General features: G+C 46.2%; 1 protein-coding gene across 1 annotated transcript in view; it reads right to left on the reverse strand.

The window, feature by feature from the left end:
* Positions 1-21,479, reverse strand: part of T265_05581 (hypothetical protein) — a gene marked incomplete at both ends in the record, with an annotated part of 56,453 nt that extends 34,974 nt beyond the window's left edge. Inside the window, 6 exons of the mRNA XM_009170633.1 lie at positions 2,648-2,735; positions 3,881-3,957; positions 5,210-5,669; positions 10,010-10,731; positions 16,074-16,316; positions 21,085-21,479. Of these exons, the coding sequence (XP_009168897.1) occupies positions 2,648-2,735; positions 3,881-3,957; positions 5,210-5,669; positions 10,010-10,731; positions 16,074-16,316; positions 21,085-21,376 (1,882 nt within the window). The remainder of the gene's footprint in view (positions 1-2,647; positions 2,736-3,880; positions 3,958-5,209; positions 5,670-10,009; positions 10,732-16,073; positions 16,317-21,084) is intronic.
* Positions 21,480-21,852: the final 373 nt, after the last annotated feature.

The following is a 21,852-nucleotide window of genomic DNA, read 5'->3' on the forward strand; positions in this document are numbered from 1 at the left end:
CAACTTTCTCCTGTCATGAAAAACTCCAAAGCCCTGCGTCGATTTATCACTAACAGTGGACAATGTGACCGCGTCAAGCAATACTTTAACGAGTAGGTGAGCAACAACTGCGTAGCGTTTCTCAATCAAGGAACAAACAGTCAACTAGCATACTCGAAGACTGCAGAAACAAACATGAACGTCTGGATGTGCATGTGTGTGAGTGCGTGTGAATGGGATAGAGGGGCAGTAAGACCGAACCTGGACACGGGGATCAACAAACCACCAGACAGTAAACAAAACAGCAATCGTGCCAAAGAAAATAAACCTAAAGGTTGACAGAAACGCGGTATGGGGTGGTGGTAGTCCCACAAGCAACCAGAGTGACACGAGGAACTTTGGAGTAACGAAAACCAGACCAAACCACTGATAAACGACTTGCCTGGCTAAAACTGTGTTACCAATATCACCTCTGTTCAGACAGGAGTCAAATCATGACGTTGAGGGAGACTGAGAAGTGAACAGAAGATTTTGGTGTCATCTGGTGTTGCGTGCACATTTGTTTTTGTCAAAACATTGCCTATCTTTACGTAAAAAAGCTGATATGGTGGATTTATTAGTACAAAGTCAACTACATATTTGGAGCTACATGCCAGTAACAGATCAATGTGGATGGAAGTCAACTGGTTAGGAAAGTTGATTCCGTATGAAAATCGATATACAAGGATGATGTGGCCTGGTAACGCCCTATGGATGTAAAGGTCTCATCAACTAGAAGGGTATTACGACTCGACCAAACCCATCCAATAGAAAAGATTCACTGTGGATATGTCGTAGTCGGTAGGCGAGAAATGGGCAGGTCTGAGTATGCATCAGACAACCATAACTATAGACCAGTGTCATTCAACAACAAGGAAATTGCTCCGGTTCACAAAAGAAGCGGAAACAATGAGAAAGTATAGCAAGAAATTTCACAGAACTGGGATTAACGATTAAGATCAGAGAGCCCTAATCATTTGGAACATGATAACGACAGAAGGAATCAGTGGAAAAGATTTCTTTAAGCGTTCACAAAAGCCAAGAAAAGCCGAACAAAGAGGATGTTATCTTCATCGGATTAAACACATGAGGGTGCTGTGAGGTGGTCGATCGATTCGACTGTATGAAAACTGGAGCGCTACCCGAGAAGTTAGGTCATTTCACTTATGCAACCGATAGCAGCACACATAAAGACGCCAGAGACAGAAAGACTTGCATAATTGATGGTGTTTGCATGCACTGTGTTTAGGGACATGAAGTGGAATAGATTATCTGCACACATCAGATAAGCTTTAACCGAAACGAGTCCGATTAAACTATGACGAAGACAAGGCTGTTTCAAGGAGAGAAGATAGCTTCGGAGAGACAGAAAGGAGGTTATCCCGACAAACACGCAACACGGTTGACACCACGACAGAGCACATGTGAGTGGATAGAAGCGGTGTCTTACGTGGCTCACATACAACGATTCTGGCGTTCGGACTTCCCTTTGATACCCGAACTTTCATCACCAACAGAAAGAAAATTATGCAGCGCGTAACGGCCGAATGTCCAGAAGTGGTCTCTCCAAGAGAGAGCTTAACAGTGTCAACTACTCTGGAGGGTCAACAACAGCGTTTTTCGTCAGTAACGGTCTCATGTACAACCACTCCGAAGAGAGCCAATCCAAGTGGAGGTCAAATAAACCTTTACTTTGGCGGTTGTTAAATGTCTCTATATTGATTGCGCAAGTCCCCTCTCGGAACTAAGCTAAGGGGATGGAAAAGCATGTAACTGTGGACCGATATCAGTAGGACTCGGTTGGCGGGGTGTCAGATTACGTATTTGAGTTAAAGACTACACGGATTACATGTGCTGGACAAGTGCTAGGACTTTGACCCGACCGACTCAAATCACTTGACTACTGGTCCTTACGGTGAATGAAAGGACATCGCAGGGACAAAACTGCCGACGGGAACACTGAGGAGTCCCATTGTGAAAGTTCGCGTTGTTTAAGATGTTTCGACGGCGCCGACAGCAATAAGCTGGACGTCTCCTTCATACACCAGTTTTCACTGCCACTGCCCTCACCTGAATGGCGCTGTGGTGTTCGACGACAGCTGAAAAGCTGAGTTCCAAAAGCAAGAGCTGACGCTGAGCTACTGGATCTTCATGCAGACTACGATATCAAGCGATATCAAGTAACAGAAAAGTGGGGCCTTGCTGCTGATCGTGCCTCAGGGGCAGCAGCGGGTCTTGCAGCCAACACATGCTTCACTAGAAGGAAGTCATCGTAACGTGAGTAATAACTGGGACCATAATTTACGCGGTGAAGCATTGGGGTGACAACAGTTGACTACTCTGAGAGTTCAGTTGAATGCTTTCCATAACTAAGGCGATCAAATAGGAAAAAAAGCCCAGTGACTGCATAAACCATTCAGCTGCAGCACCCTTTCGGTGCCTGATTGCCATGCCACCAAAAGGGAGCACGAGGGCTGGAATACTGTCAGGGTGCCCAAACCTAGACGGGGGAAGTCGAGAGGCAGAGGTTGGATTCGAACTACGGACCTTCTGGTCAGTAAATTCGCGCTCTAACCACTGAGCCATCTCGACTTTGGTAATTAGACCAAGAATCACACACCAAACTTACCAAGCAATTGAACCAGGTTTCGGTGGCGTAAACGCTTCATGATTGCAGCCTCTTTGAGGAAGTCGTTCACGTTCAAATTGACGTCTTGCTGGAATGGATAAAAAGAGGGTGCAGGGGCGAAGGGAAGTTAAAACGCTATTGGTTAAGAGAAAAAAGACAGCTTCAAATGCCAGATATCCTCACGTATCAGCTAGAAGGAATGAAGTTGAACAAAAAACAGCGGAGACTGGAGAAGTCGTTGGGTCGATTCCACGGTCCTCTACTAGTGTAACGGTGGATGCTACTGATGAAGCATGCGAGCAATACGTGGTTTTCTCATAAGTCCGCTGCGCGTCTATTGAAAAGTGAGATTTATGACGGAATTTGTGGAATCGCTTTGTAGCATTCATTTACGTTTGAGTGATAGCAACGAGTATCCAGGATAGTTCCCGTTCGGGAAGAAGGATACAGTTTTTATAAACAAGATGCATATGAGCATTGCCTCCCTGTCCAATGATCTGTAACTGTTCAGTTGGTGTTTTCTAGTAAACTTCGCAGCGAAGGCCTTCATCCTTTCACTAGTGGAAACAGTGATCAGCCTTTCAGTTCTCAGCGAGTGGCTTGTCATATCCTACAACCGGATATGCTTCGGATATGCTTCTAACTAAAGAAATGACTGGTGGTTGTGGTGCTCCTTTTTGGTGGCATGGCAGTTAGGTAACGAAAAGTTTCTACAGATGAACGATTTTGACATGTCCGCAAGCCTTAAGTATAACGGTCGTAAAGAATGTTGGTTACCAAACAAAATCTCCTGGGCAAAGCAGGTCATCATCATCATCGTCGACAGCATATCAGTGTTCAACACCGATGCTTCACTGCCGTACAAAAGCAGAAGGTAAAGTTATTAAGTGAACTGCCTCCTTGAGCGGTTCGATCCAATTTGGTCTCCGCTTGGTATCCGACGCGGAGTAGCTGCCGATGCAACAAAGCCGAACATTTTATTAGGATCATCCCTCTATGGGTGTACCTTCATACTGCCTATCGGTTATCGTCTTGATATGTTGTATACCTGTAATTTTATCCACAAATGAGTAGACAGCCCTTCTACTTGCAACGTGAGTCCACTCAGTTTTCGACCAAAACTCAGAAACCAATAAAATACCGCTCGCATAACAGGAGATGACAGATCATTCGGAAGGTAAAGCAAAATAGAAAAACCGGAGACGCACGAGACAACAGAAGTTTCGCACCCACCTTGAGAGTTTTAACTGCGACTACGACATTCAGTCGCTTCCATATAGCCTCGTACACATCACCGTACTGGCCACAGCCTAAACCAGAGAAAAATAAATAAAAAACAAAGTTACGCATCGAAATCTGCTGCATGGTAGAGTTAAAGAAGCAACAGTTTAACGCAAAAGGAAACGTGAAAGGCAAAGCAAAAGCAGTGACACGGAGTGTATTTTAACCAGTAACAGCACAGAAACAGTTTCTTTGTCATACGAGACTAGCAAGGCGGTGGTCGGTAAGAAATCAACTATGTGGATGGAGAAACGCTCTCCCAGTCCAGTGCATACGAAAAATAGACTTGAGACTGATAGTGAGTCAAAGAGAAGGGATAAAAACCATTGCTGAGAAAACGTGACGTGTTTTATACACGTCCTAAGACCAATACACTGACTTGGGGTGGAGGGCACATTAAGCTCTTATAAAGTGACCTTTTGTCTTCAGTTCCACCTGATACCCAACACTCACCTAGAACAACCGGTAGATGTTCACATCGATTCGATGGGGGATACTCAATCACGGACAAAAGTTAATAGCTAAACTGTTGGGATAGGGTGGAGCATTCTTCCGCACACTGTACTCCTATATCCTCACGAATTTCACCCAGTGATGCAAAAGCTGACACGCCCGTTGGAGTTGCAAAATGTTACACCTGTGACGCATTTTCATGAAACTCCATGGGGCGGCATCACCACGACAGCCGCCGTACAGTACATAAACTTCGAGCTCCTGGCCACAAGACTCGGTTAGCCTTGTCTGGACCAGGGTTACCTGCAGAATTCCAGTTCCCTACAAGCTGATGGCCGCTACGCATTCAAAAACCACAACAACTGAGTAGTTGTTACCACCGAAACAGTGAAAGTGGTAACGGATATACTCCACTATCAGTGAGGCTAGACGGTACATCGTGATTTATCTATCGCGGGTTCAGGTACTGCGCAACTTTCACAGGTGTGATATACATAGGTACGAACATGGATAAAACATAACGCTCGACCCAAATGAAAAACTGACTAGTCATGAATGAGAAAAAGCTCACCTGTAGTCCGGAGGAGTATAAACCTTCCGAAATGCCTTCCTATCTTTTACGAAGCCTATCAAACGGGCTTAAATTTATTCACCCTAAAATTACCCCCCCCCCCCCAAAAAAAAAAGTACACAGCGTTCGTTTTAGGAACACAATACTGCACACACAAAGTGGATAAATTGGCACAGCAAACAAGATAAGTGATGCCTGCCAAAAGTCGGTGAAGTGCGGTACGGAACTGCGGATGAGGCAGAGAGTGGCACACTTACCCAGTTTCTGCCGCATGACAATCTCAGCTCGATTGATCTCCCATTCGTCCAGGGCTAACATCCGATTTGATGATGCGTCGTCTGTGAAAGCATTCGCCGCAAGCGTTCCCTGCGGAGCAGGTACGCCTGGGTGGTTAACCAGACCTGATTCCGGTATCACAGTGCCCCGACCACGTTGCAGATGAAGTGGTGCGTGACGAAGTGCTGATTCGGTCAACGCCTCGCCCAAGATGTTAGAGGCATTGGGACTAGCGTGAGTTGGGTGCAGCCCAGAATTGGGTGGCAGTGGGAGTAAAGGAACGAACGGGTGAGCAAGGATGGAGGAGTAGGGAGCCTGAGTTGAAGTGGGAGTTTTGGGAACCGGGTACAGCAGGGGACAGACCAAGCCATCGGCGGAACGTGAATGGTGGTCGATCAACTGGACCACGGTGGGAAATCGATGAACATTGGTGATGTAAAACTAAACAAGATAGGTGGAAAATAGAGAACAGTGTGACAAACGATGGATCCCGAGATAGCAACATACAAATTGTTTCATCTAAGAGTTCTGCACGTGTACACAAATTCTATGTAAGAGAAGAAAAACAATTCAAATGACGAGGAAAATGAGCGTGGCACGATGAGTACGATGGAAATAGCTGACGACATGGACCGCCGATCAGGCCTAGTGTTCATGGGGATGTGCGTAAACAGGCTCGGCTGGTCATATCCAAAATTGCTGGACCTCGATTTCATGTATACTTAAGAACCTCTCTCACCTAGTCACACTCCGAAACCAAAGACAAACAGAACGTGGTGTGGTACGAAAGCAGACTGCAATAGGTTAGAAAAAACACCCAGATGAAGCATATCAAAGGTAGGTTCCATTGTGATACAAAGTCGACGGTGCTATACCCATCGTGTGCTTCTCTAGTTTTGTTCCGTGTGCGACTTGTTCCTATACTGGAATTTCTAAATGACATCGCACTATATACAGGATTAGTTTCCGTTCATTCTGTAGGGATGGGACACATCGAAGATCTGCACTAGCGTATAAACAGCGGGTTAGCTTCATGCTATGTCTACCAGAGCGGGAGCTGAGTAGCGATCTGAAAGACATCATCTACTGGGAAACGGCTCGTAGACAAGCTGGTAGCGAGTGAATCAGCACAAAAACCGATAGTGGATGTCAGTGTCCGGGTGGCATTATCGTTGGACAAAAGAGACAATCAGACAATCCAGCAAGAAAAAGACAACTAGTTGATGGGTATATCAGTGGAAGGTATACGTTGATCAGCAGCCACAAAGCAGGGATTAGAAAGCAACCGCGTGACTTACATACAGCCGTGTGAGCCCAACACAGTATTTAATCGGTTCCAGAAAAACGCATCCACACGAAGCTTTTTAATCTCGATGCGACCCATCAGGGAAAAATGAACAGAATTTTTTGATGGAATCCGACTATTCGCCAATGGTTAGTTGGACCATTGGCGAACCAGGTCAACTACTGTCTAGGCCAGAAACAACACTTTGAACAGAACACTGTGGTTGCCTGCATACCTACACCGAACTTCGCAAGGTTCTTAGCTAAGGCGTTCGCCTTCTGTGTTGATTTTAAAACACAGCTTCCCAAAAACAAACCCACACGACTGCACAGCAGTGAAACACAGAATTTCGGCATGAGCTCCGATCACTAATGATGTTGGCAAGGAGACGGATTCATCACATGACACTCGGCCAGTAACTTGTGCGGATTATAGTGAGTCTACAGAAAATGGAACTGACAAAATGCTCAATAACTGAACGTTCCACACCAGGGGTTAGCAAACACTTATAATGGCAAGGCTCCAGATCGATGCGACGACGAAATTTACTAAGGGAAACTGATCCGGCAATTAATCAAATCCTTATGGCTGTGCCCACAGGTGTGGTCCTTAACTATTCCTATATCGCAGCAGGGGTCCGGTCCGAGTCAACCAACTGCCATGCATTGCAGTTAAGTGTATTCTCCTGAAAACTCCAGGTGGGGAGGTGTTGACTACTTACTTTGGAAAACAAAGTTTACGGGCGCATAACAACCCAATTCCTGGGTGGCTTATTCACATCCCACAGACAACAGTATTACTCGAATTCAGCAGGAAATTTCGAGTGGATACACTTCGTGTGGACGCGCGGTGCACAGTATATGTTTATCACAAGGACGCGCGTTGATGTGGGAATGACAAAAACATAACTGTTTCCATAGCTGATCCTGTGGACCAGACAAAACGCGAGGCTCGATAATGGTAAGACTAAGCGAGCAACTGAAGATATAAAGGAAGCTCCAGCTACCGAATTTCAAATTGGTTGGAGCAGCAAAGGGAATGAGCGGTTATGTGAAAGTTAATCGAATTATATAATCATGTGTCTGATTCCCGCTTTGAGCGACTAACAAGTTTCAATAAGGACAAAAGCACTAGTCCGACTGAGCTTTTCGGAATCCGAACATATCTGCAAATAGATAGTTATGGTCCAGAAAAGTGTATAACATGCATTAATTAAGGACTGAGACAATTCTAACGGAGTTACGAGGGACAGAGAACTGAGATTGTAGAAAGCAATGAATCGCGGCTTGCTTGTTGGTTCATAGCGGTACAAAAGTGCGATAAGCTCAGTATGCGGAAGTAAACTATCTAGTATCACTACCACACCAAAAAATTCTAATAACGATTCCACGCGGTTTCCAGTTACAAGACCAAAGACGGCTAGTAATTTCGCTATCACCCAAAAGGCGCGCATAAGTTACAGAGTGGTTCCAGTTGCCACAGTTTGGCCTACGATAACGACGGAATTGGGAGGGTACAACTGCATTATTTGATAAGTGATTGCATACTGGTTACTGACATTCATTAATACGAGTGTTTTGATGAGAAGGGATAGTTAGTTGGAGGCGAAAGCTCAGCTCCTGATTAACTTAGCCCTATAGACAATCCAACTTCTCCCATCTGATAAACCACTAACTCTTAAAGTTCCAAAGGTAACACGTTCATAGCTTGGATTACAAGATTCTAATCAGCGACTGACCGTAGGACACAGTCTGCAGAAAATTAAGAGTGTTGGAAAGTAAACTGCCCTACCAACAGAGAGTAATCAGCCTCTGGATTGATTATCTAAAAAGGTCACAAAAGTAAGCTTTCATCGTGCCGGCCAGGATAGTAGAAAAGCTTTGCTCGAAACAAACAACCTTGTCATGGTTCATTAACGCAACCGAATACCGACGATCGTCTATCATACTTCTAAGGATTTTCAGCAACCTTATGGGTAGTACATTACAAAGATATACTCCGAGGCTGTCTATCACAAGACAACAAAAGACAGACACACCTATCACGCGAGACAACGTGTTTAAGGGGAATTAAGTAGAACCTTCTAAAACAAAGCCAGTGAGGATGACCACGGGGCGCGGAACTCATTAGCCGACGGTTACTAGTCGAAATTCAAAACGTGTTTCCTTCTGAAAACTAACTAGTCTAGTGAACCCCAAAGGTAACGGTGAGGTTTTGCAGGGAAACCATGAGGGGTTAGAAAGAAGAAACGCTTCCCATACTGTCTACGGAAAACATGCGTCAAATCAACGTACATAATCCTTCTGGAAAATACATACAAAAAGAACATATTTACGAGGTTAGCAGGCTGGATAAGGAAACAGTCAAACACAAGGAAGACCTAGGCCACATATGTGCAAAGGGTAAAAATTAAGCATAACCATACACGAAGTCTCAGAATAATAACCACAATTGTCGCCAGCAAAACACTCCCATAATATGCGACAGGAAGTTGCTGTAATTCGCACTCTCCGGAGGAACTTTACGAGCACTCGCTAAAATGATGTCGCGGTTGTAGTGTTGTTAACGATCCAATTCCCTGGACACAAGTTTTGAGGTTACAGGACACACACACTGACCGACCAGTAAGCAACGAGATAATAGACGCGCAGGCCGGTTTCCACAGAGGGACGTCTGTTCTACCGATTAACATGCATCGGCAACAGGACATCACTTGGTGTCACAGGTTGGAGCACACAACAAAATCTGCATGAGGACCAACTACCATACATGCGGTGGTCATGACACAATTTCTGTTAAATGCCGAAAACGCCCGGGCAGCGAGTGAAATGCGCCGGTTTGTGCGCGTGCGTGCACGACAGCTGCGCCAACGTCGGCATGAAGCAGCAGACATCAGTATGGACGCATTCGTGTGAGACAGCCAGAAGCGGGGCAGTCGGGGGATGGGAGACGAACCAGCTAGTGGTGTTTAGCCAAACAACGATAAACATGCTAATGGCCGACATGGTCATCACTATGACACGGGAAGGGGTTAAGACGAAGCGCGTGAACAACTGGGCGATAGGCAAGATGCATTCATTTGCAAATTATTTGGTCTTAACGGAAGACTGAAGTGGACCCCAGTTGACATTCTTCAACTGACTGTGTTGCACAAAAGTCATCTTATTTTCGTTTGGTACGATATTCGACACAAGAGAGTATATTTTCTTGATATAACACTACTTACGAGACGATCCTGGTGGGGTCTATCGAAAAGGACCAATGGACATCTCACAATCCGACAGACTGGTGTACCCGTCGTCACTGAATGTCGTGTTTGCAAACTGGCCTCACGAACGTACATAATCCGCTCACAGAACCATGGCCACGAGTGAGTAGTATTAGGTGGACAAACGGATTTATGGTGATGGGCTTGCAGATGCCCCTGAGAAAAAGGTTACGTACCAGATAAAACCGAGGTATGCACAGGAAAAACGCAAGGGCTGCAGTGACCTACCATGCCACGCGCATCTTGGCTGATCCGATAATGATATACTCGTCCCAAGTGCCGAACAGTGACAGAGAGTTGACCGGGAGCAGATTCCGAAGCACGGACCAAAAAAGATCCTGTAATACCGAATCGGAGAAGTTGCTCGCCGGCTTGCCGAGACACAGCACCATGATACCAGGGGTAGGCAGACAATCCTGGACCATGAATACCGACCGGAGAGCTGTCCAGGGTAGATGTTACTGATAAAACTGTCTGAGGACCTGCACTTGAAACAGTGTGTTTGGGATGTCTGGAAACTAGGTTTGGTTGGGAATCCCCTATTGCATCGCCGACACCATCGGCGTGAGGTCCTTGAAACAAAGTAGTCGCAGGTGATACAAGCATCTGATGCGACGTTTGGCCTATCAGATGACGTGTGTTTTGTACCGGATCAGACAACAGCACGTGAGCCGGAGCCAGATAGCTCGTTGGGACCCATCCACGCCGGTATTTGATCTGGCTTCCTGAATTGCTGCCTCCACCGACAGAACTTGTCGCACTCTGAGCACCCGGTGCATCGCGGTGAGAGCTACTGTCCGATCCGGTGTGAGACGGAAAATGATTTGCCCCGGTAGCATGATTGTTCTCCACGTCAGACAGTGGATGAGTCGCCGGATGAGCCAGTCCGGAAGTTTCAACCTCAGACCAATCTCCCGCGGGACTGTAGCTCAACAGGCGCACTAATTCACCTGTGAGTGAGATTGGAAGAGGAGAAATGATAACAATTATGGAAAGAAAGGCCAAAAGTCCATAGTTTAAGACAGAAAACATGCTCACATGGGCTAATACCGACAGTATGAAATACGGAAGTCACCCAAAAGCTACCAACGAAGCCTTCAGCATCCCTTATAACTGTGCTCGCTTTCACACAACACATTAAAATCAGGACCACAAATCTATGCTAAAAATTACGGGTCCGCTTGGATTATATTCACAATGACTAAAATTATCCTGACGTACTTGGGAGCCATGCTTTATTGCAGCTCTAACCTGTCCGGCTTGAAGTGCACGGTAGTCCCTCACCATCATGAAAGCCTTTCCATTCGTTTCCCTCACTAGTGACAGCTGGTGCGTGCGTTTACTCACGAATTCGTCACATCCAGAAAGCTCCTTCACCTGAGCACGTGCGCTCGGGCTGACGTGAGTGTGCAAGCACTTTTTCCCTTATCGACACCTAACATGAAAGAGTAATTGGCGAACTCATTTGCCTAGCACAACAAGCACAGCCTACTGACTACACGGTGAGCACTGTGTTGATCGCCTGTTAATCAAAACCAAATAAAAGTCCTACATGCCCCTTGACCTGTAGCTAGTCGCCTGGGTGGAATATAGAGTAATTCAGACTGCTGTTCGACAAAAGTAGACAACAGGAATTCGACCTGTCTAAGTGTGTGATATAACAGTGATCTGGTAGCATGAAAAAGGTACTACTTGCATCAAACTACTGATACTGGAAGACATAAGACAAGTTTCTGACAGTCAATCCGTGAACTTCCAAACGCAGTGTTCACTACTTTACATTCATGTACTCTGTCCAACGGCATAAGATCAATTCGAACGACACTAAGTACATAGCCGTCAATAGGGGCGAGATGGCCCAAATGGTTAGAGCGCATATTTATTGACCGGAGGGTCCGTGGTTCGAACCCGACCTCTGCCTCTCGACTTCCCCTGTCTAGGCTTGGGCAACCTGGCAGTATCCAAGCCCTCTTGCTTCCTTCGGGTGGCATGGCAGCTAAGGCACCGGAGGGTGTTACAGCTGAACGATTTTTTATAGTCCAAACAGTATTAGAGTGTCAAAATCCCTCTTGTCACGACAGCCGCCAAGACCTTCAAACCAAACATTTTGGCGCAGCAGCTGTGATCTGACCTGACATTATCACCATGTAAAACTGAAGGCAGCATAACAGCGACTGGAGATGTTTCGACTGAGTAATGAGGGGATATTTGTCGATCATGAGTCCTGATATTATTGTCGTGTCCAGATACCTTTAATCGCAACGAGGGCAAAATAACAAATGAACGTTGAGGGATTAACCAACTACACGGACTCACAAAGCTTACTTTGGTTTATCCGGTGAGCGAGTGATCAAGGTCGCCGTAACGCAAAAGTTGGCCTAATACTGGGTCACATTCAAATGTAATCTCGTATCATTCCTTATTCCCTACAAAGCTTTTGACTGGATAACCAGCAATCCACACTGTCGACTGTGAAGAGGACTTTGGAAGCTGTCCGCCACTTCAGCATAAGTTCTGCATCTTCATGAAGAACCTTATTTCAGAGTTTCACTTCCGTTGTGCCTTTTTGAAACTTCACGGCGAAGTATGCAGTGCGACAATAGCAATGCTTTAGCTGCGGCACCCCTTCGACACACAGCAGCTGGACAACTGAAAGGAAGCGCCGAGATACCACCAGATCATCCAGGCTTAGACGGAAGAAATCGAAGTCAGGACTGGGTTCGAGTCAGGAGATCAATGGTTTCGCGCTATAACCTCAAACTTGCTTCACGGTGAACAGCTTGAGATTGTTGAGCAGAGTGATGATTTTGGCAGCCGCATAAACGGTTGTACTTCGACAGATGATGTAGGTGTACACAGCAGCGAATGCAGTAAAGCTACGAATCTTATTAGCCTATGCATGCGCTGCACACACACCATCACAATCTACAAGAATTATCGTTTTTCACTCTGCACCCATACTGGTGAAATATTTGAGGACGGACTATGACATGATTTCTCGAGTTGAAAGCGGCTCGAGTCAAGCTGTGTTCTGTGGGATCTTTGTGTCTCTCGAGTTGGGGTTAATTGTATTTTCTATGTAAATTATTAGAAATCCACCAGGACGTAGCATGTAACCGACACGGTGGCGAACATTTCATCAGTCCCTAGCAGAAACACCCAACAAAAGTTCAACTGTAGACGTGAGCCGGCTTATGTCGGATGAAGAGTGTTGGGCAAATGCTGCCAATAGTGCTTTAGTATATGAGGCTCAGGTATGCTTATACCAGTGATTTTCAACTATGCAGGCACATGATTCACGACTGTTTTCCCATAACGCATTGTTTACTATATCCACACCCTTGATCTTTCTTTAGACTCTTTACTAGTGTCTTTACCCATGGTTGTACAGTAATTACGTACCAGTACTACTGTCCATGACGACGATGGCTTCCGTCTTAGATGTTGAAAAGGAAAACGGATAGAGCTTTCGCTCTCATTTCAAAACAAGGGCCTACGCATTTGTCCGTGGTAGGAGAAATGGACAGAGGGCATTTATGATAGTTTGTGGAAAATCATCTTCAAGTCGGACAAACTGTGGACGTCTGCGTGGTAGTAGTCACCAACCAGATAGAGAACCAATCATCTGCTTACGAGTGACAACATTAGTGTGAGGAAGTCCAAAGCCATGGAGGATAACATCAGGCATAATCAACACTAGTTCAATTTTCGACACCTCAACTGTTCACCAAAGTGCATCGATTTAAGCTGCAACAGCTTCGTCTGTCGAAAAAAAGGAAGACGAGGGAATAAGAACCAAGGGTTTCGGGCGGCGGACCAATCTGCGTACTGTGTGGATCTGTTGGTGCGGTGTGAAAAAATTGAACTACACGGTGGAGGAGTTAACTCTGAGGTAAGACCAGAATTGACTGCGTGACACAGCCATGCCTGTCATGATCAATAACCACTTGTTTGCCCTGTCTGGTAGTCCCCATCCGGAGAGACGGTAGTTAGTAACGCGACGGAATTGACGAACAAAGACTTTCAAGCTTCCCTGCCAAATCATGGACTGACCGCTTTTCAATGGTCTCCATCCGATACCAGGCTGGGCGCAGACAGCTCTATGGGGCAAACGGTCCTCTGGTATGCGAATTATAAGGCTCAACATGTGAAGTATGACTAGCTGATTACCCAGGGAGTGGACTTTCCGGAAAACCATTCGGCGTAATTCAGCATTACTGATCTAAGGTTCCTACCACACTCGCTCAAAGGTCGGGGGCGACGACGGTCACATAGAAAGTAACCGAAGATCCTTCACACACAGCTGCCACGTCTCTGATCAATAAAGCAAAACAAATCGCACTGCGGCACTGTACACTCTGCTCTTGATTGTCAAGCTGTCACGTCAGCGCCGCGAGTGTCGGAGGTTGAAAACACAGCCCTAACCTTCCTCATTCCGGAAGTGATTGCGCAATTCACAAGTCTCCTGGTATAAAGCCGCCCAGATAAATGAACTAATCTGCCACATTGGTCGGTTCACCTGCAAACATGAGGTCTTATCACCATCATCATCATCATCGTCATCATCATTATCACACCAGTTTTCAACACCGATGCTTCGCTACGGGTTCACTTAAAAGCCTTATTGTGAAGAAAGTTTTAAAGATGGACGGGGAAGGGACTTAGTGCTAGCTTACTATGATCATTCCAGGTGTCTACACCTCCAGACACTCATTCAGGCTATCTGGACAGAAACTGACAACGAAAACGCCACTGACATCGGTTGGCAGCCATATCTTGAAGCGCCTCCAACCAAGCGCATTGAGGATCATACGGTCCCCAGCCTGAAGACAAGTAGCACCAACAGCACCCAAACGTTTCGTACTCTCCTTCATACCCCTCTGCCAGGTCAAAGTTTGGCCACCTCCTTGCTTCCGCCACTCTGAGTTGGGCATGGAAAACACCACTCTATTCGTCAAACGATGGCTAGGCATAAGCAACACATGTCTCGATCTACGCAGCTTCTGGTGCTGGATACATTCTTCGATGGTAGTACCCGTTGCACAACCGAAAACTCGCTAATTACCTCGTCACGGATTTGCTGAAGAAAACCCACACAAGCTAGGGGTCTAAGGCAACGATTGTCGAGCATCTGAAGACGTCTCGGTTTCGCTGCTCAAACAGTCCAAGTCTCACAACCATACAACAAAACAGCCCGATACGCGCGTCCCTTGAGATTCCGGGATATATCGCATTGACGCCATAGGTGTTCTAATTTAGCAAACGCGAACCTTCAATATTCGTGCATTGACCTCATCTGTCACATTACAATCAGAATTAATACAACTTCCAGAATACGTAAAAAGCTCCACGACTTTCAGTGCCTCTCCCTGGATTATAAGTGGCGTGTTCGGTGACGGCATGTCCACGAGCATGACCTTACACTTTGAAGGTACAAAGTGCATACCAAAGGACGGGATGACTTTGGACAGTTCATCCAAAAATACCTAAGCCTTCTCCTCTTCGAAGATGAGAAGAATGTCGTCTGTATATTCCATGTCGACAAGGTTTTCGTCACAGGCTATTCGAACACCGGAATTTCGGAGAATTCCGGCGCCCGTCTAATGAGTTCATCCATCACGAAGTTAAATAGAAATGGAGAGAGTGTGAATCGCTGATAAACGCCGCTTCGTGTACGGAAGCTTTTGAAGAGCTTGCCGTATACTCTCATACGTCCAAAGGTCTGCGCATACGAAGAATGTGGTTGATCTGAGCTTGTGGCCGGCATGCCGTTGAAGGACACCATGTGGCCAGATGACTTCGGTTATCTCGGAAGTTAGTACTGCATAAAAACAGCCTGAGATCAGCACAGGCTGAAGTAACAGTTCACCATTGTCCATAAGTATCAAGTCCAGTCCGTGTCGACCCCCTAACTGAGTCTCAGATACGCTAAGCTTGCCCATTTATGCATTCAGATCTCCGGCAACCACCACGATATCTTCGTTTTTGGCTTGCCGCAAAAGGTCACTCAGGACGTCGTAAAACCTATCTTAGACGGCGTCGGAACTACAGTCAGTTGGGGCGTAAGCAAACATGGTAATCAGACATCTATCAAATTCCAGCTTATGAGACATTGCCAGACGAACCGCACAGAGGTCGCCTCTATCAACAGGTATCCAGTCAAGCAAGGATTCTTCCGCCCGATGACTTGGGACGACACCAACCCCAGCACTTTCCGCCACAGTAGCCTCTGGATCACCAGAGGTGCGTAACCAGAAGCGAGTGGAGAATATGGGGAAGTCAGCTCAACCACCATGCTTGCATCTTGAATTGTTGTTTCTGAGACAGCACAGGTCAATTTCAATCAATTCCAGCGTGAGAGCAAGAGCACCTTGTTGTCCTGCTTGTGGACATTGAAGGTAGCCAGGTAGACTGGGCGTCCAGGCTTGAAGAGTGATTTTTAGGTAATTGAGGATGTCAGCGCCACGAGACGAGCAGATCCTGCAGGCAAAACCACTGCAAGACGAACGGAATGCTGCGCCTACAAGGGGAGTTACTAATCGGGTGGGGAGAGCGGAAATAAAAAGTATGGGAAAGAGAAAGAAGGCGCCAGCAGTGACCCGTTTTCGCTTACCCGCCCCGCTGTGTGCAGCGAGTAAGGCGACCCAGTTGGTGGCACCACGCGACGGCCGATATGGCATGAGTTTATTGTTAGACGTAGGTATCGTGGTTGTACGTGGGTTGAGGTAGTCAGGTCGCCCACACCTAGACAGTCGGACGATTAGGGTCCTCAACCAGAGCCTTTGGCTCAAAAGCCTAACTGCAAGGCAGTGATATATGGCTGGAGATGCAAATGCATTACAATTCGCCACATGTTCCAACCCCCAACGTGGAGGAACGGCAGACTGTGTTCGTCAGACCTCTAATCACAGACCAACTTGGTACGAGAGACTGAGTGTCGCGGGGACAACCCCCAGTGCAGCTCAGTGGGCCGCTAAGATGCGCAAACCGTCATACCACGGTAAGGTCCAGTCTCTTCGTGACGGAGATTTGGGTCGGATCCCACCCAATCGTACAGTAACACTGCATTTCTCAGGTATGAAGCGCATACCAAACTGTTACTTTTAAACAGTTTTTTAAATAGTTTGCATATCTAAAGGGTCTCATCATCATCGTCACCATCGACAGCATGACATCAGTGTTCAACACCGATGCTTCACTGCCGTACATTTAATGGTCTGATTCTATTCTGTCTTCTTTCAAATATGGACCTGGAACTACTCGACTCTCACATAAGGGCAGGAGAGATTCTCAATGGCTAGGCAAGGTGTGCGAACCTTGCGAACTCCTGAGAAGCGTACCGGGAAGCAGGACTGAACAGCGGAACGAAGCACCTGCATGAGTCGCAGTTATACTACTACAGACGAAGTCAATGTGCCCATAACGAAGGCGCGATCACTGTTCGCCAACTTACATCACTTATGACGTCAGTAAGACAAAAGAGACGTGTATTAAAGGTAACTGTAGGAGCACCTTTACTTAGTGGTTGGGCCCTCTGACGCGGAAACCTTAAGCATCTTTGAAAATTTGATCACCGATGACTTGTAGCATAAGTCAGCTGGTTACAGCGAGTGCGCAGCGGGGTGGTGCGTAAGCGTGTAATTGAAGACAAATTCGAATCATTATAGCAGTAACCAGGTTGAGATGGTTGAAGCATGTGGTACGTATCACCAAACCAATGCCTATCCACGATGGCATTCTTTACCGTTCCAACTCAACGCTGGCTAAAGATCCGCGGGGAACAAGGCATAAAATGGCAACATGAAGTAATGAGTAATGCGGGATCTTCACGCCTTCCTGTCTGCTGCCCAGGTGATCCTGCTTGCGCGGTTGGAAACTCTCCATCACCTGGGAAAAGTATAAGGTGCAAACCTTTCGGGGTGGATGCCTTGTGACGTACAATCGCGTGAAAAATATTTGGAACCGATTGGATAGTCATCGTTTTCGAAAAAGTTCGGTGACAATAAATAAGTCTACTAGTCATCGTTTCGAAAAAGTTCGGTGACAATAAATAAGTCTACTGATTGTCACCAAACTCTTTCGAAAACCTTGTGACGTTGTTCGAATGACAGTTGGAGTTGAATTTCTGTTGCTGATTGCGGGCTGGTGTCGAGATCATATTCAGGATCGTTGGGTTCTTCCATGAGTTGTCTTGACATAGGACTGCTAAACTGTAAGTTAAGGTGTTCAGTACACTGCTCAAGACGACGAACCTGAAAGTCATTAGCCACTCCATCTTATTCGCAAGTCGCTCCGCTGGTGGTCTATTTTTGGCCAGTGGATCGAATCAGCTGGGATAGGACGCCGCCTATCCGTGCTGAGAAATCCCTCTTTAAATCCTAGGCCTTCAAATTCTATCAGTGTTGTTAATTCTATGGCTTTCGGTTTTCCGGCTTGAGGGCTGTGCGTAGACTGCCGCGGCCACCAGTTCAGCCTTTGTGACATAGATAAGATCTGCTTATCTCGGTGAATTATTGTGTTCATTTGTGATAGGACCGTCAGGTCCTAACGGGTAATACTACCCTGAGATTTTATTTTCTCTCTGTTGTAGTCAACTGAGTCGCAGCACTCTTTCTTCCATCGTTTCATCTGCAATATAGCCTATCTTCATGTGGTGTCCTTTGTCTTCTTTCTTGAGGTTTTCCCACTCAATTAACTAACTAGTCAACGTGACAGAATAAATGGCATCAAGCTCCTGAATCACTCCGCTAACACACCCAACACAACAATTTGGTCGAGGTGGACGGCTTGGAAAGACACTTCTAAAAGCTGGAAGCATTGTTCTTTTCACCCTCTTCCAATTCATTCTTCAATCAACTTTAGTCGCCAGTGTGATTCCCCATTTACACCAGCTTTTCAACCACCTCAGTGGGATACAGTAGCACGGAAGCACGATTGACAACTGGGGTCCATATTATCTTTCCTTTATCCACCATTCCCTACTGACCGCCTGACTCTCTTGGAAACCAGTGTCCCCAGGATTGTTGCGGCAGGTTTACAAAGGCACTCAGATGCATAACCGTCTACGCCCTTAAGTGTTTACCGGACGTTTCTGTCGGGATGATTTATATAACTAGGTAAGAGAGGCGTTAAGCCGTACATCGATTATAATCGTTTCTTGTAACCAGGACGACGCTAATGGTTCGTTTAGCTGCGACAAAAAAGTGGCCCACCACGGATATAACATACGAATAAGGCTAGGCCAATATAAAAAAAGCTAGTTTGGTGTTCGCCAGGAATAGTATCTATTCAAGATCGCGGTAAGACACAGGTGATGCACCACGTTGTCAACATAAAAATAGGACGTAATTAACATACTTGCCACACTGAAGAACTACATTACACCAAATTATAGGATATCAGTTCATAAACGGGCCGCTTTAATCATATATCCCTGCTGTGTAAATTTAATCGTAACTTGTGTTGACATCTGACTAAATCGGCATATATAATCGCTGAGGTACACCAACGTTTGGGGGGCGAGATGGCCCAAGTGGTTGGAGCGCGAATTTACTGACCGGAAGGTCCGTGGTTCGAATCCGACCTCCGACACTCGACTTCCCCTGGTTCGAATCGCCCTCCGACACTCGCCTTCCCCTGTCTAGGCTTGGGCAACCTGGCAGTATCCCAGCCCTCGTGCTTCCTTCGGGTGGCACGGCAGCTAGGCACCGAAAGGGTGCTACAGCTGAACGCTTTCTTTTTTCTTCTTACCAACGTTTGGTAGCGCAGCTGCCAAGCAGCTCAGCCAAGTCGAAGCTTACTTATAAAGACCCACTCAACCCTGCACTGACGATGTCACCTCGATTAGTGATGAAACGTTTGCAATCCAACTGCCAAGCTCGGCGAACAGACCAACAACCAAACAGCTCGCCCGAGCTACCCACAACATTGCTAATAATGCACAAAACCCATCGTCTGGATCTTTTGGAAGGAGGAAATGGATTTTGTTTGGACTACGGTGTTTGAAAAAAACCACGTGGGTAAAACCAGACCAAACTGCGTGCACTGCAGACTTTGCCTATGTTGACGATATCATCATCGACGCTTCGCTGCCGTAGTTGATGGTATCATCGTCTTCGAAAAAGGTTCAACCTACTCTTGACCACATCTGCAACTAAGTTACACTCGTACGCCTGTAAGCAAGTGCTCAAGATCAGGCCTTTTATTACCGTGGCCTTCCAGTCCAACTTTCTAGGCATCAACGGGTAGCATCACATCATGTCAACTTCGATAAGAAGTACAACGCCTCAGACCGTCAAACGGAATTAAGTAGATATTCACAACGAACAGGCCCGGAAAACATTAACGGAGCTGGATGCCACTCTGTGAAGATGTTGAGAAATCAGGTCACGTGTACGACAATGAGACCCGTGCGGACATTATGGAATACTTATTCTTTAAAGTAATTTTGAGTCAGGACAAGTCGGCCTCCAAAATGTCTCGGGGCGTGCTAACCCATGAACGTAAAACGGTTGTCAGATTTACACGAAACGCGACGTGCTGAATCCAGTAGTATAGTACGTGGACGTGTAAATGTGGCACCGTTTGGTGATCTTTAAGCGGTCTCATTAGACTAGCGATCAATACGAGGCAGACTAAGTATTCTAGGCACAAACTAATTTCAGCGGCTAACGCTTTATACCGGGCACTGAATATAATACATCACTGCATTCAACATACAGAAAGCAGATGCTAAAGAAAAAATCACCTTCGTATTGATATACAAGTTACCAATACCCTATTGAGAAGTAAAAATAGCTTGCGCGCAAAGGTCCATGTGTCCAAATCGGCAATCCACCCAGTCCTTGCTTATGGTTGTAAAACCTGATTGATTGACGTATACCACTAACCCAAAGTCGGAGGCAATTCAGTAGAACATGCAATCAGCAAATATCCAACCAGTCACCATAATGTGACTGGATCAACATCACAAGAGTCCGTGCAACAAAGCGCCAACCACCTTCAAACCCACGGATATTTGGACTGAAGTACAATTAGGTGCATTAACACAACGAGCTGTCACCTCACTCCCAGAAAGCTCAGTGTGCGCTCACTAACTCTACGCGTTGGAGCACTGCTGGTATCCTAGAGACCAGAGGGAGGTGTCAACCAGACTATCTGAACTGTGTTAATGTGACGTGGTCAGCGAAGTGTCAGACGACGAAAAAGAGTCCGTCACCGGTGAATAGGAAACAGATATCCTGAAAGTTTGAAAAAATCTCTCACATGGAGGAAATATCAAGGTACTTAAATAAAAATCTAACCTCGTTTTATTGTGATCTGAGACTTCATGGATTCTGTGAAATCATATAGGACTACCATTATCTCCTTTTCCACAGGAACGATGCCAGAAACGTTCAAACGGCTTACGGAGTCGTCGGCGCGCTCTGTGGTACGCAACATAAAGTAGTTTCGGTCAAATAGGCTCAAGCTACCTTGATCCATGCTGTTGAGACCATGGTTTGACAGATCCATTGAAGTTCCATGCGAAACAGTTTTGGACTGGTGTACGGATCCATTCTTCGAAGGAGCCAGCTTCCCCGTAGTCCCACCCATCACCTATTTATCATGTGCTCACAACGGGCATACCGACTGCAATCTGTTCGACGCAGGGTCGGCCACGAGCCAAAACATTGGAACAGATGCCTCGGGAAATTTTAGCCCTTTCATTGGTTGATAGTTAAACTAGGTCACGCGTTTCAAGGTTTTCACAGTCTTCTTACAGAGCAAATAGATCATTGAAAACTAGGAAGTCATCTCTTCAGTCCCACGCTCGTCCTAGGCCAGTATAGTACACTGGGAGGGATTTTTCACTCCATATTGGCAGAATGAGCTGGTGATTTGGAGTGAGAGATTATCCCATTCAGTATGCCTGTTTCTACGGCTGAGTTATTGTCTGCCAGGTTGTCGGGAGGTACAAGTGAACTCGTGAGAGGTGATAGGGTACTTTGGAAGCCTTTGACTTACAAGGGTTAAGCTGTTTAGGTGTTTTTCAATAAGACGTGTTTCTTTCGCCCCAATTGTTCGGGTAG

Source organism: Opisthorchis viverrini (genome assembly GCF_000715545.1).
Source record: "Opisthorchis viverrini unplaced genomic scaffold opera_v5_107, whole genome shotgun sequence".
Classification (NCBI taxonomy): domain Eukaryota; kingdom Metazoa; phylum Platyhelminthes; class Trematoda; order Opisthorchiida; family Opisthorchiidae; genus Opisthorchis; species Opisthorchis viverrini.